We start from the raw sequence: 22245 nt of genomic DNA, 5'->3' as shown, positions 1-22245 counted from the left end.
TCGAATCGAAAGACCCTCCCAGGGAAATCACTGGTAAAAGTCTGATTTTTTCTAACAGCTCTTCTTGATTTTGCGAGGTCCATGATCGAATCAAAAGACCCTGCAAGGAAATCACTGGTAAAAATGTGATTTTTTCTAACAGCTCCTCGTGACTTTTGCGAGGTCCATGCCAGAGTTTCTCGAATCAAAAGACCCTCCAAGGAAGAATCACCGGTAAAAATGTGACAGCGTGAGTTTGCGGGGATCATGTCGCTTTCTTTGAAGAAATCGCGCAAAGAAAAAGGAGAAACTCGAAGATCTTACAAGAGAGATCTGCGAACCAGCATGACTCCATCATGATCAAAGAGAAGCAGTGCTGGGAGTACACGAAAAAGAAGGAAGAAAAGAGAAGCTTTTAAAGTCACCGAAAGGCACTCCGTATCAAAGCGATCCTTTTGCGCAGCGAGCGCTTCTCCTTTCTCTCGTGCTTGCTCTCGAGCGCCTCCAGCCGGAATGATTCCTCCGCTTGCTCCACCGCCAACTCAAACAGCTCCACATTGCACGGCAGGGCCAGGCTGCCACTCTGCGCGAATCCAAACTCCTCCTCGCACTGTTCCAGGAGGATCCTCACGGACGCGTGACCCAGGCAGCGAATCGGCAGCAGGAATCGCTGGCGGGCGCTCCCGACGTAGACCGGGAAGAAGCCTTCGCTGGGAGGATCGAGATCATCTATCACAGCGCGATTTTGAGAAGAAGAAGAGAAAGGAGGAGGAGAAATCTGAGAAGAGGATTCCATTCTTGAGTAATCGCTCCTTGGCTGCTGCCATTGCCTCTGGAAGAGCGCCACAATGGCTCTCACGCGCTGGTGGAGATACGCGCAGCTCATTGATCACTTCTATGATCAAATTCGATCCCCTGGAAGTCGAATGCTCTTCTCCTCTCGGGAAGCCTGCGAATTTATATCCCCGGTTTCTCGGGATGCCGGTCAGGGGCGATCGATCGGTCGACGATGATGCAACATTGCGGCATCAATCACCGGGACGAAAGGATGAATCTTTGGATTTGTCCGCTTGTCGGACGACCCCAGCATTGTTCCAATCTCCTCCCAGAAACAACGAGCTTAAATCCAAGCTAGCATTCCATAGCCGTGATACTTCCCGGGCCAGCAAAGGTACTTCTCCGTGCGCAGGGGAGGACTCCTTGTCGTACTGCCTTGGCTGCTTGATCACAGAAAAATGGATCTCGGCAAAAATCCTTTGTCCGATCGCTCCAAAACAATGCGCGTCAAATCATCCAACACGTCAGCCCTAACCAACACGTAGCCCTAATTTAGTCACGTCAGCCCTAACGGATCCAACGGCTCTTGCTCTTGCTATCCATCTGACGGCTCGCGATCTTGTTGACAGAGAAAGAGAATCTTTCAGATGAGAGGATCAGGATACCGCATTAGTTTAGGCTAAAATATCTCCGTATTATCTCGTTAATCTCTGCATTATCGGTGTGGATGAGAAGAAAAAACAAAGAGAACAAGGGATAGACAATCCAGTGCGAGGGGACCCATTTTTCGGTGAAGTGTTTGGAGACACGCCGCGGTAAAGCAAAGGGCAAGCAAAGAAGAGATCGCAAGCAAAGCTTTGGAGCGAGGGCGAGCGAGGGCGAGCGAGGGCTATGGCGAGCGAGTCAGTCGAGTGTGGGAGAATTTGTGGGCGGCGGCGCCGCTCCTCCCAGCCCGCGCTGTGGCGTTGAGTTGGGTCGCCGGGGAATGGGTGATTCTTCGCTGCATTCTTTGATTTCGGTGCTGCCCTGATCATGTAGAGGTAAAATTCGCTGTGCCTGCTTTGGGGATTTTTATTTTTTTTCTTGTTTGAGGGAGGGATGCATTGCGTGGTTTGGGCTGTCTAGAGGTTGGTCTCGTTTCATCTTTGCTTCTTGTGTATATAGTAGTCCTTGTACAGTTTTTTTTCTTTTTTTCTTGTCTATCTCTTCGAGGTTTTCTTGTGAATCCCCCTCTTTTTTTCCTCTTTCTTTTTTTTCTTTTTCCTCTCTTTGCGATTGATTCCGGAAAGGGCAAACCAATATGTGCTTGCTTCTCGGCTACGGCAAGTCCTTCAAGGAATCCCTCAAAGCTTTGGAAGCTGACATCCAACATGCCAACACACTGTAAGTTTCTCTCGAGCCTTAAAAACATGGTTTTGATCCATCTCTTTTATCTTCCTCGCGCTCGAGCTCGAGCTTATCTATCTTACACCCAAAACAAAGAAGATAAAAAAATTAAAAATTCCTCAGATAGTTGGCTTTCTTGTCACCTTGCGTCCTTGTCCCGTAACGATCATGCAAAGCTCCCAAATCGTTTTCGATGTCGTGTCAAGTTTTTTTCGAATCTCTGCATACTTTTTCTTCGCTTTGTATTGAAACTAAGCTGTATACACTTTGTGTTCTTGGTTGCTTGCAGGGCTCTAGATTATCCTCGCGAGTACGATGGCGTCTGCCTCCAAATGCGGCTATCTTACAGCCCCGCCGCGCATTTCTTCCTATTTTTATTCCAGTGGGCCGACTGTAGCCTCGCTGGTGCTCTCGGCCTCCTCCGGATTCTCATCTACAAGGTAGAAGTTTGGAGAGTTTCCTTTGATCTTTTGTTCCGAGCGGTGCTTCTTGCTTGGATCAATCCGACTGACTTTCGCGCTCTCGTCTCTGTTTGATTAGGTGCTGCGTGATGGAACCACGACAATGTCAACTTACGAGAGGAAAGCTAGCTTGAGAGAATTTTACGGTGGGTGCTTTGTCCCTTTTCTCTCCTCTCTCTTGTGTGTGTGTGTGTCTTTCGAAAGTATCTTCTAGTGCCAGTAGTGCCAGTAGTCATTGTCTGCAAGTAGTCTCGGTCTACCAAGATGGAAAAAAAAAAAGGATTTCAGGATTATTTTATCTGGGATCTGGTCTCATCTCTTGTTTTTCTTGCCATTCTTTACGATGCAGCGTACATATATCCATCTTTTTATCTGTGATCTCATCTCATCTCTTGTTTTTCTTGGTTTTTTTTTTTTTCTCGATGCAGCGTACATATATCCATCGCTGCAGCAGCTTCCGGCCGTGCTGAGCGAAGCAGAGAATTCCAAACAAAAATCAATCTGTATAGAGCGGTCCAAGAAGAAGGAGGAGGAGCGGCTGGCTCTCTCCGATATCGACCTGGAGAGAGAACACGAGTGCAATATTTGCATGGAGACTTCGGAGAAGATCGTACTCCCCGGGTGCGGGCATTCAATGTGCATTCAGTGCTTTCGAGACTGGTAAGTTACGTCTCCCTTTGTTTATTCTTGTTACTCGCTCTGGTCGGTGTTTGATCCCAAGCTGTAGATCTGTTTGCTTTCGTTGTTTTGTCTCTTTTTCGTACAGTGTCTTTACGACTCTAGCTAGTCGAAGTCTTGATTCACTTGGTTGGAAGTCTTGCTTTGTGTTTTGCTCAGAAAGGTTTTGATCGTTTGCTTTTGTGGATTTGCAGGAACTTGAGGGCCAAGTCGTGTCCCTTCTGCCGTGATAGCCTGAAACGCGTGAACTCGAGGGACTTGTGGATCGTCACGGACAACAGCGATTTGCAGGACATGGTGACTTTCACCCGGGACAACCTCCAGCGACTTTACATGTACATTGATAAGCTCCCACTGCTCGTCTCCGACAGCGTCCTTGCTGCTTACGACGCTCACTTGAAGTAGAAATCGCTCGAGCAAGCAAGCAAGGAACACGACGATGGTCGAGCTTGAAGAGGAAGAGGAAAGAAAAAGTAAAAACGAAAAGCAGAAAATCGCAGCAGCCATTCTAGTGGAGTGAAAATTTCTTATGAAAAAACTTGCTTAAGAAATAAACCTCTACATTGTATAGAAGAAAAGAAAACTTGTGGAAAGTCAACTTGACCCGATGGACAAGTCGTTCTTTCTCCTTTTCTTTGTCAAACTTTCTTTTCACGCAACTTTTGACGAGAGATCCAAATCTTGACCGTTCTGAATTTGTGGCACATTTCGCTCGTAAAATTGGAGAAGCGCTCGAGCGATCAGTGGCTATGGCGCATATCTATCAAAAATAAATAAAAGGCTTGGCTGTAGAAAATGCCGGAGGTGTGACAAATGGACTCGGGCCGGCTGACGGATTCCACATTGCAGACGCAAGCGACGAGAAGCAGCAAACGAGGCAAGCTCAGGAGCTCATCGTCGCCTTCTCAGGTAAACTTCGGGATATGATCCTCGAGTGAAAATTTCTAGATAGATCCACCATCCAAAGTTCTTCCTGGGTTGAATCTGTGAGAAGCGAGGCTCCTGGGCGGGAAGATCACGCAATTGGGTCTCGCGGGTTCCAATCCGATCCTCGAGATCGTGCCCCCATCGTTCCTAATCCCTCTCAGTGGATCGAAGTTGGGTGATCGTGTCAAGAAGGAGAGTAAAGTTTTCTATAATTCTTTCCAGGTGATCCGGCGGTGCTTGGTCAAGCTCAGGAAGTTGTCAAGCTCGTGGAGGTGGAAGCTAATGAGGCGGATGGATTGGCTGCTAACGCCGCGCAGGAAGTCGCAGTTCCGGCGATGGGGAGGGCCATCGCCAATGCTGGCGAGCGAGCTGTCCATGGAATCCATGGCGACGAGCTACGAGCATCTATCGAGCTCGCAAGTGAGCAGGATGTGGAGGGAGGCCGACACGATCGAGGCGCCGGTGTCGAGATTTACGAGGCAGAGGTTTTTCGCGAGGCTGATTGAGTTTTGCCAGTCGAGAGGGAGCAGTAGTCGCAGCAGCAGTGGCAGCGGGAGTTTTAGCTCCAGCTCGGGAGATTTGAGCAGCGTGAGCCCGGAGGAATCGCCCAGCAAGAGGAAGAAATGGTGGCGCATGGATACGGAGAAAAGATGGCCCGTGCAGGGCTGGTGCTGATCAAATGCTTCAACTTGGCAGCCTTTTGCTAAATTTGCCAAGAGAATAAATGCAATAGTTGGGCATTTTGCAAAACTGATTTGCATAATATCATGCTTTTGTAAATGGTTTAATTTTTCAATTTTGTGGGCATATAGTAAAAAATAATCAAATGCAACAAGCTATTACTACTGCTGGCATATTCTGCAAATGAGAAGAATATATTTTGAGGTTATGGAGAATAAATATTATTATTTGTTATAATTTTTTAATAAAAAAGTTATGGAGATGCCTGGACCCGGGCAAACAGAGCTTTGTCGCTTGATATAACCACTACATCTCCCTTAATTTTCCATACACCAACAGAATGCTCAATGTATTAATCGAATTGTCCTCTCCATTAAAACATCAGAGGTTTGGCATTTGCAATGAAAAGAACTGCAAAGTCGCAAGTCCCTCCCCCACATACTCTTCTGCCTGTTCCCTGCTTAATAAAAGTCATCGTTAAGTTTGAGTTTGACTGTTTGGAGAAATCTAAGAGGTGAGCCTCACCATTCCTCCGTTGATAATGAGCATTCTTCTGGAAGAACTTAAACGCGTCCGTCTCAAAGTTTGGCTTGTAGTACTTGTAGTATGGATCGTAGTTGAGGCTGGACATGCAACCGTAGGTGAGATCTCCTTCTCCATACGCAAGCTGATCTAGAGAGCCATCCTCTGGCTCGATCCATTGAACATAACACCGAGAGAAGAAAAGAAGAGAAGAGATTGTGTGGATCGTCCAGCCCCATTTTATACTTGGTGTCATGGTGACGTGCCGATGACGTCAAGGCCATGCCAGCGTGGCAAATGGCATCCTTCGTTTAGGGCTGTTTGCGCGCGCATCTCTCTTTTAATTTCTTCTTCTATGGCGGCCAGATCGCTGCCCGTTGGAATGGCGGTATCAGGCGGCCTCACGCTACTCTATTTGCTCAAGAATCGCCGCCAGAGGCCCGACGATCCCCGCTTGGGGCTGAAATGGGTGTCGAGGGCGGTGCGGCGGATCGATCGCTATTGCTCCGCCATCCTGGACGAGTTTGAGGAGTGGGGGATCCGGCTGGAGCTGTTGGCCCTGATTGGGATCCTGGCATTTGCGGCGTACTTCTTCTTCTTGAACGAGGAGAATCCCGAGTGCTGTCAGCTGCCGCCCAATCTCTTCTAGAATGGAAGAATCCCGGCAAAAACTGAGAATCACTTGCCTCCAGAGCCGCTCTGATCCCAGGTAAGCAATGCTTTTGAGTCATTCGTGCAATTGGATTGGTATTTTGTGATTCCAGTGAGCAAAGAAGCGCTCCAAGAAGTCCATAGCTGGGGCAGAAAATTCTATTTCGTTTTCCAGGTATGTGAATCACGAATCAAGAGAGAATTGAGCTACCACATAAAGGCTTGATCTACCAACTTGGAGTTAACATTGAGAGGCTAGAGAGCACCAAGAGTGACGAATTCCCCACGAGCCATGGAGGACGAAGGTGACGTCATTTACACGTCACCATGACATGGGGAAGCTATACGAAGTCAAAGGAAAGCACGAAGTGATCCTCTGCTGAATATAAAATGAGGTTGAGTTCTTCTGCAAGATCCACACAATCTCTTCTTTGCTTCTCTCGGAATCGCCCACCGCAGTTTCTCTAGTCAATGGCTCCTCCATACAAGAGATTGCTCGAGCCAGTCCTGGTGGGCGATTCGCAGCTCCAGCACCGCGTCGCCATGTCTCCTATGACGCGCCTGAGGAACCACCCGGATCTGGAGGCTCCGGGAGATCTCAATGTGCTCTACTACTCGCAGAGATCGTCCAATGGAGGCCTCATCATCAGCGAAGGTATGCTAGAGCCTAGATCGTTCGATCGATGTGAGGTCGATCTCTCTTTCAGGGACATATCCCACCCCGGACTCTCGAGGCTACATACGAATGCCCGGAATCTGGAGCCCCGAGCAAATCAAGGCCTGGAAGCGAGTCACCGATGCTGTTCATGCCAAGGGCGGGGTGATCTTCTGCCAGTTGATGCCCGCTGGTCGAATTTCCCACTCCTCGCTCCTCCCAGATGGGATGCTCCCTGTGGCGCCATCCGCGGTAAAACCCAGCGGATTGGTCCACGTCAAGGAAGGGAAGGTAAAATACCCACGCTCGTACTGGATGTGGTGAAAGTGAGAATCGCTGTCCAGGTCCCATATGAAGTTCCAAGAGCTTTGGAGCTCGAGGAGATCCCCGCGGAGGTGGACAAGGTCGCGGCGTCTGCCACCCGTGCGATCGAGGCCGGATTCGACGGCATCGAGCTGCACAGTGGGAATGGGTACTTGATGCAGCAGTTCCTGGCCAAGGAAACGAATCTCCGGACGGACGAGTATGGAGGGAGCGTCGAAAACAGGGCACGCTTTGTCCTCGAGGTGACTTTCGTTGACTGGGAGCTGACTATGGTTGACTCGGTGCTGGGCATTTGTTCACCAGGTTGTGGATGCGTGTGTAAAGGCGATTGGATCGCACAGGGTTGGGATCAAGCTCCAGCAAGGTTGGAGAAGAGTTTTACTTTGTCGATTTTGATTCAATGATCCTTGTGGAACTAGGTGTGACATTCAGTGGATTGGTCGAGCCAGAGGATGACTCTCTAGATCAGCTTGCGTACCTGGGTCCGGAGCTGGAGAGGCGAGATCTCGCCTACGTTTGCATGTCCAGCCTCAACTACGATCCATACTACAAGTTCCTGGGCCTGGACAAGCCAAACTTTGAGACGGACGTGTTTCAGTTCTTCCGGAAGCACTTCAAGGGAACGCTCATGATCAACGGGGGAATCCAGCCACAGAAGGTGAGCCGCAGTGAAACTCAAAGTTGAGAATGTTAACGATGACGTTGATACAGGCAGAAGAGTATGTGGAAGAGGGGACTTGCGACCTCGTCTGCTTTGCAGTTCTTTTCATTGCAAATGCCAACCTCCCACAGCTCCTGGCGGCGGGCCAAGAGCTCAACATGGGCGGCTGGACAACTTCTGTATGGTACAGTAAAGATCCCATGGATGATCCCAAAGGATACACTGACTGGCCACTTGTTGAGGCTGCTCTGTAATTTAGTCCGCATTTAAAAGAATTTATCCACAGCATCTGGTTAGTAAAGAATTTATCCATGAATTTTCTGCCCAAAAAAAAGTTATGGAGATGCCAGGAGTCGAACCCGGGCAAACAGAGCTTTGGCGCTTGTTCTAACCGCTACATCTCCGTTACTTTTCTACTTATCATGTTTTATCTTAGTTCTTTTTTATTATAATATCTGCCCTAATTTCTAACAAAGAATTATGGAGATGCCGAGAGTCGAACCCGGACAAATAGAGCTTTGGCGCTTGTTCTAACCGCTACTTCTCCGTTAGTTTTATATACAACATAGTTGTTTTGAAATAATATTATCTGCCCAAAGTTTTAACTAAACATCTCCTTTAATTTGATATATTGTTCAGTATATTAAAGGAATTGTCCTCTCCAGTCATTTTAATTCGCCGACGAAGACAGTACTTTTACTGTTGTATAGAAGAATTCTTACTTGACCGCGAGCTGCTGCTCTCTATCCACTGACGCCGGCGGCACGACGTTCTTCCAGAACCAGTGCTTCCGCCACACGTTGATCATCTCCTCGATGGGAACGTTCATGGTCTCGGGCAGCAGGAAGAAGACGTAGAGCGTCATGATCGCCTCCCACGCCGCGAAGAAGAGGAAGATCCCAAACTTGAAGGCGCAGAGCATGGCCAGGAAGGACTGGGCGATGGCGAAGGTGAAGAGGAGGTTCACTGCGACGGTGATGCTCTGTCCGGCGGAGCGAGTCTCGAGCGGGAAGATCTCGCTGGGGACGAGCCAGCCGAGGCCCCCCCACGACCAGCCGAATCCGAGAACGAAGAAGCAGACGAGGACGACGACGAGCGCTGAGTTTTGCTTGGAGAGGGACTCCTGGCCTTGGTACTTGACTGCCAAGATGATCGCAATGGCAACCTGGAAGGCAAGAGCGAAGATCAATCCGTGAAAAACTAGAAAAACCAAGAACTAGTTTTACCTGGCAGACGACCATGAGAACTCCTCCCAGCATGAAGAGCTTCCGACGTCCCCATCTATCCACAGTGGCGATGGTGAGCAGCGAAGCGAAGACAATCACGGCACCCGTGAGAACCGACGAGTAGAGCGAGGCGCTTCCTCCAAAACCGAGGCTCTGGAACAGCACCGGCGCGTAGAAGAGGATGGAGTTGATGCCTGTGAGAAGCTGAAACGCAGGGAGGAAGAAGGCCATCACCAGCTGAGGCCGGCTCGTGGGCTTGAAGATGTTTCTAAACGGGTGCTTCACCGTCTTTGCAACGTCGCTGGCCTCCAACAGGTCCTGGTACTCAGCTTCCACGCCGGTGGTTCCACGGATCTTTTCCAGAATGGCCTTGCCTTCCTTAAGATGGCCTCGCTGGACGAGGCTGTTTGGTGTCTCCGGCAAGAACAGGCCCCCGAAAGTCATCAGAGATGCTGGAACTGCTGCCAATCCTAGCGAAAGCCTCCACCCCCACGGCTTTATGTTTTGCGTTCCATAGTTGACGCAGTTGGCAATCAGGATTCCTAGAGTCGTGGCGAGCTGGAAGAGCATGTTTAAGCCTCCCCGGAATTTCGGAGGAGCCATTTCCGAGAGGTAAACCGGCACTGCCTGCGTGAAAGAATCGACAGCCAGCTTTAGTTCTACTTTCGCACGGAAAGAGAAAGAAATGTTTGTTTTACGTGAGTAACATACCTGGTTTCCAAAGCCAACCCCCACTCCCAGCATGATTCTCCCGATGATTAGCATTGCCAAGTTGACCGCTCCAGCGTTTAAGCCAGCACCGATGAGAAACGAGCAGCCCCCGATTAGAATTGTCGGCTTCCTTCCAAAAACTCTGGTCGTGTAGGAAGCTCCGAAAGTGGCAATCAAGCCGGCGATGTAGAGCGAGGACGTGAAAGCTGCGAGGCCCTGATTGTCATACTTGCAGTAGTGGTCGTCGGTGGAAGCGGTCGGGCTGTGTTTTCTCCGGTAGACAACTGGGAAGAACTCCTTGAGGAATGGATCCATGGAGGTCACACCTCCTGCAAGATAAAAATCCCATTTTCGTCAAAGTACCATCTAACAAAAAACGTTTTTTGTCCAGAGACTGTATATATGAGAAAAGGGGGAAACAGAAAATGACCCTTACCCGAAATCCCAATATCATAGCCGAAGAGAAGCCCCCCACTGGCAGCGACGATACAGGCAAGGACAACATAGATGGTAATCCTGGCCTCGTAATTGCTAGCTCGCTCATCAGCGCCTATGAAAGCAGCTCCAGCCATAGCCAATATCTAAGTAGGAGCAAAAATATTGTCAACAGAAAAGGGAATGGAAGATAGGATTAGCTAAAGACGAGCTCTCTCTCGCTTTTTGTCCTCCGAAAACGAAATCACTTGCAAGTACCTCGTCAGCCTTGAGTCATGCTGTCGAAAGAACTAAGGAAAAGGAGAAGAAAACTCTGGACGACTTTCGAAAAACTCCCTTCCTCAGATGCGGGTGACCCTGAAGAACACAGGGTGAGAAAAGCAATTGAAAAAAGAATAAAGCTTTCCTGCAGTGCGGTGCGGTCCGTCCTGCTGCGATCTCCACCGATACCGGAGATTAAGTTAAAGTAGTCCATAAGATAATGCGAAAACGCAAATCTTGGCGCTCATGCAAAGTTTGAGCTCAGCCTACGCGCGACTTTTCCACTAGTGATTCATCTTCTCATTTTTTTTCTTCTCTGGCCAAAGACCCTGTTTGCATGCCAGCGTTCCTAAGTATGAGAGAGATAACTGTAAGAACGAGCGAAAATAAGCAAGAGGGCGAGGCTACCTCTAGGAGATAAGAGACCGGATGAAAATAGGAAGCCCAGCTTCGTACATTTGCTTCTGGAAAAACAGCTTAATGACAAGCTGGAGCTGTGAGAGCTAACTATTCTCCCAAACACTTGGTGCCAATGATCTGTTGCTTGCTGTTGTTGCTGTGCCAAATCGCGGCGGCTGCGATGGAGAGAGGTAAGTCCAAAAGCTCCGGCAAATGAATTGGTTGCTCACGGCTGAGAGTATAGCACCTGTTGTCTTGCTTGTAAACCTGTTGCTGGAGTTGTAAACGTCGTCTTCCAGGATGGTGTAGAAGCCGCTGGCACCACCGGTGTTGTCGTCCAATCCGGCCCTCCACGAGTGGCAGCCCTTGCAAAGGTGTCGAATTGCCCCGAAGAAGAAGCAGGTTGTGGTGACGAGGAGGCCAGCGAGCAGTAGCGTCCGAAAGTGAAGTTCCCACCATGGACGGACTGCTCCGTCGCCTGTACACATGCCCTCCCCGTCGCCTTCGCCGCTGAACAGCGTTCGGTCCGAGCAGTCAAGTCGGGCTCCACAGGCGCTGTTGTATGACTCGCAAGCCGAGTGACAGACTCGAAGTCTGTTGTCACCATCCATATCGCATCTCTGGATTGATATCTGTGTAGCCAAAGGAACAAGGAAAGGAGATCTCTCAGCCACAAACGAAAAGAATTGCTGGGAACCTTACCCAGCATGCAAGTCGCTGAGCCGCGGCAGCACAGTAGCCATTATCAAACATGTTGAGAAACGATCGGCCGTTTGGTATGAGGCGGTTGTAGTTGGGCATTACAACCGCTGCTTCCAATTGTTGCAGGATGCTGGCTTCACTGGGTGCACAATGCTGGCCACGCGCATCGCCACTCAGTACGTCCCCACACAGGGACAAACTGGGAATGAGTGCACTGCTGTTTTGGCATGTGTAACCGGCGTAGTCCGAGCATCTAAACTCGCACACTCCATTGTCACACACACCACCATGTAAACTGCATTGTTCGTCGCAGCTAGCTGCAAAGCAAAAGGGAAGTTAAAGAACACTCTTTGTCATTACATAAAGCTAGAGCTTTTATACCTGTTGAGCAATCCAGTCCTGTATATCCAGTTTCGCATTCACAGACGCCAGATGACGAGCAAGTTCCGTGACTACTACAGCCATCCGGGCATGTTCCTGAGAGCCATCAATGTCAGAAAAGAGGCAAGGATGAAGGCACGAGGCATTTCTTACTTGTGCCGCAGTCCTCGCCGTCATATCCAAGAAAGCAGCTGCATTTCCCTTGAATGCACTCGCCATTAAGATTACAGCCATTAAGGCACTCTCCAGGCATTGAGCGCACCTCATCACACAGCTCCGAATAAGCTGGACATATCAATTCTCCTGCCATAGTTTGGAGCGTTAAAGCACCAACCAACACCATCAAGTCAACTCGTACCATTGAAATTTGGAAACTGAATGGGACCACCTTCCCGAGGACAAGATTTCCAAAAGCTATCCACCGCAACCTATAAAACGGTATATCAAACCATATAAATATCTTCTTGAATAAAATGCCCACCTCCAATCTATCCCCTACACATCGGTGTTGGTAACAACCATTCCCCTGAGTCAAAGTTCCTCTCACAAAACCCGTTCGAACAAGGGATGATGCCATGCATCTGAAACATATATCCAGAATTATTAGATTCCAAGGAGAAAAAAGACTATTTGCCTTGAATCATGCCCGCGCATTTCGCCAAGCATCTTATCAGGTACACGAGCACTGTTGACATCGGTGCATGAACCGTCAGAATAGGCAACAAAATACGCACAATAATCTGCCAAGGAAGATTGTCCACCTGAGAAGCAAACCAAGGAAACCATGAGAAAAAAGGAACCGAGCAGCTTGGATCACTTGCCTTTGTTGGGCTCCAAAAAGTAGCGCGCCCAATTCGGAAGGTCGCCCGAGTATCTAACTATTGGGCAGTAGCCTTCGGCCTCTCTATTATATGTACAACCTGAAGAGTGTGTTGAGTTACAAAAGTACGCTCCCTTCCACTGATTACACGGAGATGTCAGAAACGCTTCTCCTTGACTTCGGCCCCAGTCAAGCTGCTCTGCCATGCTGTAGTTTGCGCGATACCAGCCACTATCTTCTAATAGTGCTAGTGTCATAGCAGAGACGACTGAACGAGTATCGACAGAGCCTGTCATGATCTCATTCATAAGAAGCCGTTTCTCCCAATGCGAGCCTGCAAAGCGTAAAGTAAAATCGAAATTCCATCACTACTCGAACATAAAGAAATACCTGCAGTGCCCCTCCCTCCTCCATCTTCGAGTTCCAACCCGCCTATTTCAGTGGAATAAGCCTGTAACAAGTCTGTACTTAGTACTAGAACCATGAAAAGGAAACCATACCCCGTAGTGTTGGCGAGAATGCATCACTACACGGGGAAGTACAACGCGTGTAACAGCTCGTTGTAACTTCGAATCGTAAGACTGGACCACCACCTGCAATCACAAAGAAGTTTAAAGATCAAGTCTTTTGTATTTGTATTACCTCACTTCTCCTGCGTTTCCGCTCATCGCGAAAATGAGCGAACGCATGAGGATCAAACCCAAGAACATGCATCACCTAATAAACGGCCCAGTTAAGCTTCTTAAAGACAGGAAAAACACGACACAAACCTCGTGAATCAAAGTGGCAGACAATAAAGTTTCCGCCTCGGCAGTCAAATGCCTCGGCGCAACATTGACATGACCTGCTCACAAAAGCACAACGTTAAAAACATCAAGCGGGAAAATAGGCATGCTACCAGCAATAGCTCTTCCCCACTGATCGCGTTCACACGCAACTGCCCATGCTAGCGTGTTACCAGTGGTAGGCCTCGTCGTGACAAGTAAAACTAAATCGGCTTCCCAGACACCCTCTGGAAAGACAAAGCTCGTAAAGAACTCAAAAGCAAGAAAAAGCGTAAACGCGTACCATCAACATATTGCCGGGGCAATTGCACGCCACCATCCTGACCACACGCTGAATACCCACTCAGCCTTAAAGGTCCTTTCACGGGCTCAACCGAGAGTGTTCTTCTAAACCATGAAGCAGTTTCGCCAAGAGCCTGCTCAAGTTGGGAGCTCACACACAGCCACTTACATCGAATGCTTTACCTCGTGCAGGCGCTGCTTTTTATCCTCCCCGGAGATGTCATCAACTGTGCAGTTGTACCAACAATCGCCATAGACAGGAGGATCGGCTCGGGAATTACAGAACGGCACTTTGTGTCCGTCACCCGAAGGAGGCTCACCAAGCTGCAGGAGAAAACGCGTATAAAAAACGGCCTCTTTCGCATATAAAAAACACACCTTGACAATGTCTCCGACTTTTCTGCAGTCTCTGTCAGGCGAATGGCCAACAGCGTCGTAATTCAAGAAGATCCGGATTGGTCGCCGCCCATCTAAGCTCAGCTCGTCCAAGCTCATCAATCTCCGCCCCGTCGCAGCTTCCTTGTTGTTGCGCCCATACATTTGCGGAGTGACTGTGTACTCTTTCAATCCATAGCGCCTTCGCTGCTCTAAAATCTCCCCGTGGATACACGAGTGAGACTGCGGGGCACCAATCTCCTCCCGATGCTTCCCGCCATAACCCAGCTTACTCGACGCGGCAGAAATCCAACCGAGAAGAAAAAAAGCCTGGAAAACGTGACAAACCAAGCTGTCAGCTCGGCCCAACAAAGCGGAGAAACGAAAGAGAGAAGAAACCATGTACCTCAATAAGAAGAAGTTTCCAGAGGAGCCAACGAGCTTGGAAAGGTCCAGCATAGTAGACCTTCATTGCACTCTTTGCCGCCTCCTCCTGGTGTGTGAGTCTCAAGCTACTACACCATCATAGACACCCACGATTCAACCCAATCTTTGGATCGAGCTGACAAAATCTGGGCTGGGAGCTGCGAGGCTTTGATCCGTGGCAGCGTCTGGAAGCCATAACGAGCTACACCTCGCCCTGCCCCTAGCTAGAAACCCCTGGCTTGCTTCACGGCAACGCATTTGCGCCCCAAACCGCGTGGAAATCTACCATAATCCCGGCGACGAAGCCATCCCACCATTCCCCGAATGTCAGCAAGCAATGCCGCCAGCTCCGGCGACGCCGGACACGACCCCGGCCAAGACTCCCTGGAATCACACCCACATTGTGCTTACGCTGGCCGCATCGCCAAAACCCCAGCTCCGCCGCACGGCGCCGCCGCACAGGACTGGCGAATGCGAACCCTAGAAGCCGCGGGGCGAATCCCTGGATCGAGGAGGAGCTGGGGCGATCGCGGCAGCGGCACTGGCGGCCGGATGGACAGTGAAAAGAAAGGGATGGAAGAAAACGAGAAGTAGGGCCTCCACACCCTGTGCGCTGCGCTGTGCGATGAGCCCTGCCCCCTCTGCGAGTAAAATAACAAGAGGCTCGAGCCTCCCTGTGTGTGGATTGTGTGTTATGCGAGAAAATTATACCAGTGCGCCCTTCCCTTTCTATTCTATGGTATTCGCAGAGCAAAGCCCGAGAGCTCTAACTGGATTGGAGAGGCGGGCGTGAAGTCCGGGGGCAAAAAAGCGGATCCCCGTAAATAGTGAAAACGCGCGCCTTTAACTTGCCCTTCTTTTCCTTTTAACCTACCGAGGGGTGAAAAATCGCTACCAATGGGATTGGGATTTTTGGGATTTTTCCTGTCCCTCTCCATGGTTTGTAAAAAATGTCTCTCTCGCTCCATGCGGAGATTCCTTTCTTCTGTACGCGATAGATTCTTCTCCAGCCCAAAAGATTCCCTCCTTGTGTTTCCTTGTTTGATTTTCTCCAGTCCAATTGACTATATCACTCGCAAAGGACAAACAAAACGCGAGGAAATTTTTGAGAGATGGAATGAAAAAAATCGAGCGTCCAGAGACACCAAACTTTCCTGACATCATCTTCCACCCAACAGCGAGCAGCCGAGCGACGATTTCTTTGTTTTGGATTTCTTCGATCTCTTCGATTTCTCGCCTCCTTATCTTAGTAGTAGTGTCGCGCTTTGTTTAAGTTGAAAGAACGAGCGCTTCTCCTGCGGTGTCAACGCGTCACATGGACAGCCTCTTGGGCTCTTTGTCCGTGTCTCTTTCTCGGGCTAATTGATGCTCCAATCCACTGAAAGATCGTAGCTTAAGTGAGTAGCACTGCTCGTTGGAGCTCTAGTTTCTTTGCTTGATCCAAAGAGCGATTCCTCTTCACGTACTTGGCTCACTGAAACGATCGCGATCAGTAAATAGCTGTTAACACTGGAAAACAACGAAGACACACAGTGGAAGCCAGAAGCAAAAAAGAAAGGAAAAGAAAGACAAGCACTTGGAGCACGACGAGCGGGGCACACACACAAACGCCATGGAAGGCAAGTATAGAAATGGAAAAATCAGTCTTTCCTTGCAGAAAAAAGCCTGTAACCGTCTGCCATGCATCTCGTACACAAAACCAGGACTCACGAGTTTGGTATACTTACATTTCATTCTTAGTCTTGCACGATATTGAAAGTGTATGCACACGAAATCATCCTGTGCGAAAAGTTGGAGTCCGTGGCAAGAACTTCGAGCGCATATCACTCGGGGATGTCTTTCACATTTGTTATCTCCGAAAGAAGCTTCTCCACCAACCTGTGAAGCGTGAGAAAAAACAAAGTCTCGTCTATACCTCTCGTTAGTTTTTCGTTGCTGAGGTGAAAAATGTGGTCCCATATCGAATCTGCCAAGTCAGTCAAGGTTGGAGCAAGAAATTATCGAAAAAGGTGATTTACCTGGAGTGTACTTCCTGAAGACGCTGTGGCCTGCGAAAACAAGAAAACGAAACTGATAAGTGACGAACTACCTCTACGGTTTCCTCGAAGAACAGAAACAGAACAAGACAATCAGTTTCGGTTAACGTCGACTCAGCAGTTCGATGGTACTACCGAACTTACAGGCTAGAATCTATGTTTCACTTGGTTTCAGTGCCCAATCCCTTCTGCACCAACGCCAGTACTTGGTGTGCTAAATTCTCCGAGAACCTGGTTGAATAACGCTCTAAAAGGCCTTCTATGTCAACTGAAGAACGAGCTACATCAGAAGCACCAAGTGAAGCAGCAGTGTTTGGCCTCGATAAAAGCCCTGGAACGAAACAAAAGCCGCACGTAAAGCATAGAAATGTAGTACAAGAGCACTCACCGTTGTCTGAGGTTGGAGTATCGGCTGCTCTTTCACTAGTGGCTGTCAAAATACCGCGAGTAGATAGCTGGTTTGCAAGGTTCTGAATCTTCTGCAAAGCGTCAGGGAGTACGCTTTGATAAGACTGAGTAAGTCTTGCCGCCAAGTCCAAGTTCGAAACGCCAAAGTTGTCCACCGGAAACTCTTGCAGCTCGGAAAACAGGCTTGTCGCTCGCTCAGCAGCCCGTTCCAGATCTTCCAAAGCAGCAACATATTCACACTTTGGTCGTGGTAGGCATCCGCCAAATGCGGGTACAGCTTCCATCATTTCTGAGAAGTTAAGCATTAGAAAAACTGTTTTGTGAAGCTGACATCTTACTCTGTGGACTCGTGCACATATCAGCCAAGTTTCCAGGAGATGAAGGAGCGGACTCAATAGTGGATGCAGTTCCGCAAGAGACATCCTCAGCTTCAACCATAGGTCTCTTGGGTGCATCTAATGGACGCATTTTATAATCATCTGGTTGTGTTGTTTCTTCTGGTTCGTAGTTGTTACTGCTGAAGTGCTTAGTTGGAGTGCTTTGGTTAGTGGTATCTTCCAAAGGCCTCTTCTCGGCTTTGCCACCTTCGCACACAGCCATCCCGAGATTTACTAAACGTTCACGCATGCGTTGAACCTCCGAAGCCATTTTATCCTGATAACATGACTTTTTTCAGCAACATCTATCAGGGATACTAGCATACCTGACGCTCTTGAAGCTTCAGACGCTCACGCTCAGCTGCCAATAAGCAACCTGGGTTACTAGTGACGTCATCGTCCTCTAATAGAGCATCCTGATTTTGTACAATAGGTGTTCTAGTTGTCCGAGCAAAAAACCGTGCAGATAGACTACTTCGAGTTGAAGAGTTAGCCTGCCAGAAGCGTATTAAGACGAGTAAAAATGAGCTTTCCACATTTTCTACCTTGGCAGCCGATGTGAGCTTGTCGAAATGAGCACTGAAAAGATCCCTGCGTGGACTAGAATTTTCGTCCCAGCCATCAGTGTCGTCGCCAGGAGAGACATTACAGTCCATTGGCGAGCTACTGCAGTTTTTAACTTCATCTCTCCCACTGTCTATGCCGACAATCTGGTCGCCGGCATTTTTCCCATTGTCCAAAGCATGGTTGCCACCATCTTTTCTGGGTGTGGACATAACTGTTTCTTCAAAAGTGCCCAGTCCTCCGCATTTCGGACCTTCATATTCCGGAAGGCATACAACTAAACCATCTTCCTGTTCTTCCGCACTCGAAGCAAAAGTTGTTGTAATGACTCTAGAACCAAAATGGTGAGCTGCCTCATCTCCGTGACCTGTATCTGGCAAAAAGTCCATTTCATCAAAAAAGACAGTGTGCACAGTTTTCCACTGCGTCTCCTTCCTACAAAATAAGTGAAGTTAGAATGTTTTGGTAAACGAAAAGCTCATATATACCTTGGCGGGTCTCTAGGACTAGACATGGGGCTCCCATCAGTTTGTGAGTTTAATGAGCTTTCTGGCGTGCTGTCTTGATTTGTTACGCTATTTTCCACTGAAAATCGTCTGCGGGCACCAAATCCGCTCACATGAATGGTTGCAGGAGGCGTTTCTTCTCCCGCCTCCGTTGCAAGCTTGTAGCCGTGATTTCCGACTCTCTGCAAAAGTTGGCCATGTTAGCTATGGAAGCATAACAAAATACAGCACCTCGACCCATCGTGACTCTGCAGATTGAGCATTTTCTTCTGGATTATCCGCATTGGTTCTTTTTGAGCTTTCACTGTTCTCTTCCTCCACCTTCGACTGCGCCCAAGATGGCAGCTTTGAGACGCTGAATTTAAAAGAAGGTTCCTCGTTTGTTGCAAGTGCTGGGTTTTCCTGAGCTGAATCCACGAGGGACAACCTGATCAATGATGTTTTGCTTGTTCTCAAGCGACCTATCTGTGACCGCTTCAGTGCAGACTTCAAATATCTTGGCGGCGGTTGAGCTTCTGCTTGAGAGATCAATTTTCTTCTCATAGTCCGAGACATGATTGGAGGAAGCTTCCAGATGAAAATGCAGCTGTCACCACTGACCTGAAATCAATCTCCCAATAGAAAGAAATATTAAGAAACACGAAACACTTACTGAAATCAAATGCTTGCAGTCGGGTAGCCAAGACATGCCAGTAATTACTTCAGCATGTCCCGATGCATGCGTTAGTAATTCGCCGCTTGCAAAATCATAAAGCCTTATACACTTATCCGAGTGCGAACATAGTACAAAGGTGCCGCTAGGGTCAACTCTAACCTGAAAGAAAACATGAGCCAGGACCAACCTGAAATTATGCATTACCTTGATTGGTTCACCGAAGTCGGATTCAGGTTTAATATTTCTCACTGGTTTTCCAGTAGTCAGATTCAGAATGTTCACTTTCTTGTCCTGAAGCAGCTAAATATCAGAAACGAGTATACAAAATTGATATGTAACACCTGTTCCGCCGTGACCACGAACTTCTCATTGGGATGTAAATCCATGTCGTATATCGTACCACGCAGAGCAACTTCTTGATGATAGCGCGAACTTCTTGTGCAACCGTCCTTCGATTCAATGTGACGGAAAACAACTGATCTGAAAAAAAAAACAGATAATAAATATACACAAAACATCTTAAACAGTTACTTATCGGCGCTGCAGCTAAGTAATCTTGTCCCTCCACAAGCAAACTTTACTCCAGTGATAGACGCGGAATGATCATCCAAAGTTTCTATGACTTCAAAATTTCTGTCATAAAAAATACTTCTCATTTTAATATACTGAAAGAAAACTTACTTACTCACCGATTAACGTCGTACATGTGAACTAAACGGTCTCTTCCTCCAGATGCTAGAAGCGGCATTTGTTCTTCCGATCTTGTTTGAAATCCAGCACTGAAGCTTAACGACAAAATTTCGGCGTCATGTGCTTCCTGCTCGGATCCACCATGATGTTCACAATGAAACCTATAGGGTAAGCCATCATCAGCCATTATAGGAAGTACTCTACATCAAGCAGACAAAAGAATTCAACTAAGAATACATTCTCTAACAGAAAACCATAACAAATATTCGAAAGTACCTGGAATGAAACCATTTCAAAAGTCATCAGGTCGTAGACACGGAGGTTGCCGGAGCGGTCTCCTGACGCCAAATACTTCCCATCGGCGCTCACGCTTATAGCTCGAAATCCTTGAGAAGAATCCTGAGAATCAACATCCTGCTCAGAAGGCCTTAAGATGTCCTTCACATCTGCAAGGAGAAACGTGCTAGATTTAAAACTGCTAAAGCTCGCAAACAATGCTTACCAGTGTATAGAACTCCAAGAATGTCTTTGCAATAAACATTTGCTGATTTTGAAGCAACTGCCTGAGATACGTCCTTATCCGGGCCAACATTCCACAAACGAATACTCCCATCCGCTGAGCATGTCGCGAAGCATTCACCGCCTACGACATTTTCCTTGCCAGCATTTGACTTGAGAGCGTGAAACTGAGGAACAGAGGTGACATCCCAAATGCAACTCGCGTGACCGAGGAACGTCCGACATCGAGAAATCTAGTAAGAAGCTCGCGTTAGAACTTCTGCATCGGGCTCTCAACTATTATTGTCTGACCTTAGAAAAATCGCGGACGTCCCATACGTAGAGACTATGATCTCCATAGACAACAGCTGCATCAATCATCACGTTAGAAAAGCACCGACCATGAATCCATCTCCATCAGTACCAATTCTGTCACCACTGGCAATGAAAGAGCAGGCGACAGCGTCCGGAAAATTGATGCCATGCACACGGCCTACAGAGAGAGCAGTGCACATGTTGGAGTCTGTAAGCCCATGATATCCATATGGTGCCGGCCGTGGAAGTGTAGCAGCATATGCAAGAGTCCCAAGCGCGAACAATCTCACGATTCCATCGCTACAGGCGCAAGCTACATGTGTTTCCGACACAGCCAAGTCAAAGCCACGGCGAACCTGTTAAATAATCTTAGACCCACAGCAGAATATAAAGCATTGGAAAAACCTTGAGATCGACCCACTTCTCGACAGCTATTCCCAAGTGTAGAAGACACAAGATACCTGTACAAGATGTGGTCAGAACATAGAACAACTTCGATGTCCAAGAGGTACAGACCTGCATTTGTCAGGACGTATATGGGATGTATATTAGCAGACTGCGCCGCTGGATCTTTCGACGACGATATCGACACGAAGGAACCATCCTTCTGGCTGCCCAGGTTGATAGCTTTGCCTTCGAGTGTGGAGCCGTTTGCAGCCGTCGGGCGAGCTCGTCCGCCTTGTACTACTGACCATTGCCGGAGATGCTTGATACCAGCTGTTATGAAGAAGCTCCCGTCGGACGCATAGTGGACCGATGATACAGGAGATGAGACTGTACTCGTTCGAGTTTTAGAAAGCAGTGTCCCGCTTCTCCATTCCCAGAGACAGAGAAATCCGTCGTGTGGAACTCCAACAGATACAATGTGCCTCCCTGTGGAGACATAAGTAAGCCTAGATTGTCATGCTGAGAAAAATGCATGCGTACCATTGGGAGAAAACTCGACACAAGAGATCCCAATCTTGTGGGTTTTGAGCTCGATCATGCATTGTCCACTGATAGAATCCCAGATAATTACAGCAGGTTGGTGCCCCGACTGAAAGGAAGAAATTAATGAGCCATTAAGAGCTTCTAAGTTAAAAAAAAATCCAGTGAGTGAATGAATGAATACCTCTCCAGCAGCGACGAGTTTTCCCCCGTGGTAAGAGTAGGCGACGCATGACACTGCCTTTGGAGTCCTGTTGGCGATCAAAAACCGCGACTGCGTGTTCGTCTTGGGGTTGTAGATCACGACCACGCATCCAGCAATGTAGGCGACCTCGCCAGTAGCTGCATTGGTCGCTAGACCGCTCGCATTCGTCACAGTCAGTCCAATGACTCGCTCCAGCTCGATCTGCCAGCGAAATATTGAGACAACACAAGAAATCTCTCAGCTGGAAAGCAAGCCCTACCCTGCCATTGGCGTCTGTCTTCTTGATCTTCCGCCGGAGCAGCCTCATTCCCGGAAGAACTAATCCAGTGCTGAGCGACCAAGGCGAAAGATCTCAAGGCGAGCTTGGCGAGATCATAGAGCACCAATGCCAATGCCCTAGCACGCCGCTGAGCAAAGAAACCAGAGAGGAGGGAAGTAGGGCTATTTCAAAATGAATGAACATTACGGTGGACATTCCGAAATTTCGGGATCTTTCCATAACGGTATCCAGGAGATCCAACGGCGGAGCACGCATTCCGCTAGCTAGAACCGACGGCTG

General features: G+C 48.4%; 7 protein-coding genes across 9 annotated transcripts; 3 read left to right on the top strand and 4 right to left on the bottom strand.

The window, feature by feature from the left end:
- Positions 1-46: 46 nt before the first annotated feature.
- On the bottom strand, positions 47-1131 carry LOC9643791. Its single transcript, XM_024668452.1, has one exon. The coding sequence runs from the start codon at positions 863-865 to the stop codon at positions 401-403; it is 465 nt and encodes a 154-aa protein (XP_024524220.1). The 5' UTR covers positions 866-1131; the 3' UTR covers positions 47-400.
- Positions 1132-1516: 385 nt separating this feature from the next.
- Positions 1517-3859, top strand: LOC9643790 (E3 ubiquitin-protein ligase AIRP2). Its single transcript, XM_024668451.1, has 5 exons — positions 1517-2139; positions 2432-2582; positions 2683-2749; positions 3032-3263; positions 3476-3859. The coding sequence occupies exons 1-5, from the start codon at positions 2057-2059 to the stop codon at positions 3684-3686; spliced, it is 744 nt and encodes a 247-aa protein (XP_024524219.1). The 5' UTR covers positions 1517-2056; the 3' UTR covers positions 3687-3859.
- Positions 3860-4056: 197 nt separating this feature from the next.
- Positions 4057-5004, top strand: LOC112344168. The gene is made up of 3 exons (XM_024668453.1): positions 4057-4190; positions 4230-4378; positions 4431-5004. The coding sequence occupies exon 3, from the start codon at positions 4491-4493 to the stop codon at positions 4881-4883; it is 393 nt and encodes a 130-aa protein (XP_024524221.1). The 5' UTR covers positions 4057-4190; positions 4230-4378; positions 4431-4490; the 3' UTR covers positions 4884-5004.
- A 1459-nt stretch (positions 5005-6463) lies between these two features.
- Positions 6464-8018, top strand: LOC9643407 (putative 12-oxophytodienoate reductase-like protein 2A). The gene is made up of 6 exons (XM_002963534.2): positions 6464-6717; positions 6770-7008; positions 7062-7283; positions 7345-7405; positions 7461-7699; positions 7753-8018. Exons 1-6 carry the CDS (start codon positions 6534-6536, stop codon positions 7954-7956), a joined length of 1149 nt encoding a protein of 382 aa, XP_002963580.1. The 5' UTR covers positions 6464-6533; the 3' UTR covers positions 7957-8018.
- Positions 8019-8254: 236 nt separating this feature from the next.
- On the bottom strand, positions 8255-10472 carry LOC9643406 (sugar transport protein 7). Its single transcript, XM_002963150.2, has 5 exons — positions 10333-10472; positions 10076-10220; positions 9640-9968; positions 8929-9555; positions 8255-8867 (listed from the first exon to the last, which is right to left on the bottom strand). Exons 2-5 carry the CDS (start codon positions 10209-10211, stop codon positions 8421-8423), a joined length of 1539 nt encoding a protein of 512 aa, XP_002963196.1. The 5' UTR covers positions 10212-10220; positions 10333-10472; the 3' UTR covers positions 8255-8420.
- Positions 10473-10765: 293 nt separating this feature from the next.
- On the bottom strand, positions 10766-15277 carry LOC112344166. 3 transcript variants are annotated; one of them, XM_024668449.1, is made up of 18 exons: positions 14486-15277; positions 14083-14409; positions 13888-14028; positions 13706-13838; positions 13536-13649; positions 13408-13481; positions 13280-13354; positions 13138-13230; positions 13028-13088; positions 12639-12971; positions 12452-12578; positions 12299-12398; positions 12176-12245; positions 11971-12120; positions 11818-11913; positions 11437-11753; positions 10965-11366; positions 10766-10910 (listed from the first exon to the last, which is right to left on the bottom strand). In XM_024668449.1, exons 1-18 carry the CDS (start codon positions 14549-14551, stop codon positions 10839-10841), a joined length of 2751 nt encoding a protein of 916 aa, XP_024524217.1. In that variant the 5' UTR covers positions 14552-15277; the 3' UTR covers positions 10766-10838. The 3 variants fall into 3 exon arrangements, with proteins under 3 accessions (XP_024524217.1, XP_024524218.1, XP_024524216.1); XM_024668450.1 differs by having other exon boundaries at positions 10982-11366; XM_024668448.1 differs by having other exon boundaries at positions 10766-11366; positions 14486-15273.
- A 1340-nt stretch (positions 15278-16617) lies between these two features.
- Positions 16618-22114, bottom strand: LOC9643789 (WD repeat-containing protein 62). The gene is made up of 21 exons (XM_024668447.1): positions 21946-22114; positions 21666-21887; positions 21482-21590; positions 21071-21427; positions 20960-21015; positions 20664-20910; positions 20552-20607; positions 20244-20493; positions 20018-20187; positions 19741-19868; positions 19583-19684; positions 19393-19531; positions 19256-19342; positions 19049-19210; positions 18628-18996; positions 18379-18578; positions 17872-18325; positions 17653-17820; positions 17288-17603; positions 16930-17238; positions 16618-16872 (listed from the first exon to the last, which is right to left on the bottom strand). The coding sequence occupies exons 1-21, from the start codon at positions 21991-21993 to the stop codon at positions 16703-16705; spliced, it is 4119 nt and encodes a 1372-aa protein (XP_024524215.1). The 5' UTR covers positions 21994-22114; the 3' UTR covers positions 16618-16702.
- Positions 22115-22245: the final 131 nt, after the last annotated feature.

This window comes from Selaginella moellendorffii, unplaced genomic scaffold (genome assembly GCF_000143415.4).
Source record: "Selaginella moellendorffii unplaced genomic scaffold, v1.0 SELMOscaffold_3, whole genome shotgun sequence".
NCBI lineage: Eukaryota > Viridiplantae > Streptophyta > Lycopodiopsida > Selaginellales > Selaginellaceae > Selaginella > Selaginella moellendorffii.
This window is presented reverse-complemented; position numbering and strand designations above follow the sequence as displayed.

What these genes read in the sequence shown, in the direction of transcription:
- LOC9643791 (XM_024668452.1), bottom strand. Translation starts at nt 865, where the DNA reads ATGAGCTGCGCGTATCTCCACCAGCGCGTGAGAGCCATTGTGGCGCTC.
- LOC9643790 (XM_024668451.1), top strand. Translation starts at nt 2,057, where the DNA reads ATGTGCTTGCTTCTCGGCTACGGCAAGTCCTTCAAGGAATCCCTCAAA. An exon ending in TAGCTTGAGAGAATTTTACG is followed by an intron (nt 2,750 to 3,031) that starts GTGGGTGCTTTG and finishes TTCTCGATGCAG; the next exon opens with CGTACATATATCCATCGCTG. An exon ending in ATTCAGTGCTTTCGAGACTG is followed by an intron (nt 3,264 to 3,475) that starts GTAAGTTACGTC and finishes GTGGATTTGCAG; the next exon opens with GAACTTGAGGGCCAAGTCGT.
- LOC112344168 (XM_024668453.1), top strand. Translation starts at nt 4,491, where the DNA reads ATGAGGCGGATGGATTGGCTGCTAACGCCGCGCAGGAAGTCGCAGTTC.
- LOC9643407 (XM_002963534.2), top strand. Translation starts at nt 6,534, where the DNA reads ATGGCTCCTCCATACAAGAGATTGCTCGAGCCAGTCCTGGTGGGCGAT. An exon ending in TCCACGTCAAGGAAGGGAAG is followed by an intron (nt 7,009 to 7,061) that starts GTAAAATACCCA and finishes ATCGCTGTCCAG; the next exon opens with GTCCCATATGAAGTTCCAAG. An exon ending in GGGGAATCCAGCCACAGAAG is followed by an intron (nt 7,700 to 7,752) that starts GTGAGCCGCAGT and finishes ACGTTGATACAG; the next exon opens with GCAGAAGAGTATGTGGAAGA.
- LOC9643406 (XM_002963150.2), bottom strand. Translation starts at nt 10,211, where the DNA reads ATGGCTGGAGCTGCTTTCATAGGCGCTGATGAGCGAGCTAGCAATTAC. An exon ending in GGGTTGGCTTTGGAAACCAG is followed by an intron (nt 9,556 to 9,639) that starts GTATGTTACTCA and finishes TCTTTCACGCAG; the next exon opens with GCAGTGCCGGTTTACCTCTC. An exon ending in TTCTCATGGTCGTCTGCCAG is followed by an intron (nt 8,868 to 8,928) that starts GTAAAACTAGTT and finishes CTTGCCTTCCAG; the next exon opens with GTTGCCATTGCGATCATCTT.
- LOC112344166 (XM_024668448.1), bottom strand. Translation starts at nt 14,551, where the DNA reads ATGAAGGTCTACTATGCTGGACCTTTCCAAGCTCGTTGGCTCCTCTGG. An exon ending in ATGCGCGGGCATGATTCAAG is followed by an intron (nt 12,399 to 12,451) that starts GCAAATAGTCTT and finishes TATATGTTTCAG; the next exon opens with ATGCATGGCATCATCCCTTG. An exon ending in CTCAGCGACTTGCATGCTGG is followed by an intron (nt 11,367 to 11,436) that starts GTAAGGTTCCCA and finishes TTGGCTACACAG; the next exon opens with ATATCAATCCAGAGATGCGA.
- LOC9643789 (XM_024668447.1), bottom strand. Translation starts at nt 21,993, where the DNA reads ATGAGGCTGCTCCGGCGGAAGATCAAGAAGACAGACGCCAATGGCAGG. An exon ending in CACATGTACGACGTTAATCG is followed by an intron (nt 19,685 to 19,740) that starts GTGAGTAAGTAA and finishes TTTTTATGACAG; the next exon opens with AAATTTTGAAGTCATAGAAA. An exon ending in AGTCCTAGAGACCCGCCAAG is followed by an intron (nt 18,326 to 18,378) that starts GTATATATGAGC and finishes CTTATTTTGTAG; the next exon opens with GAAGGAGACGCAGTGGAAAA.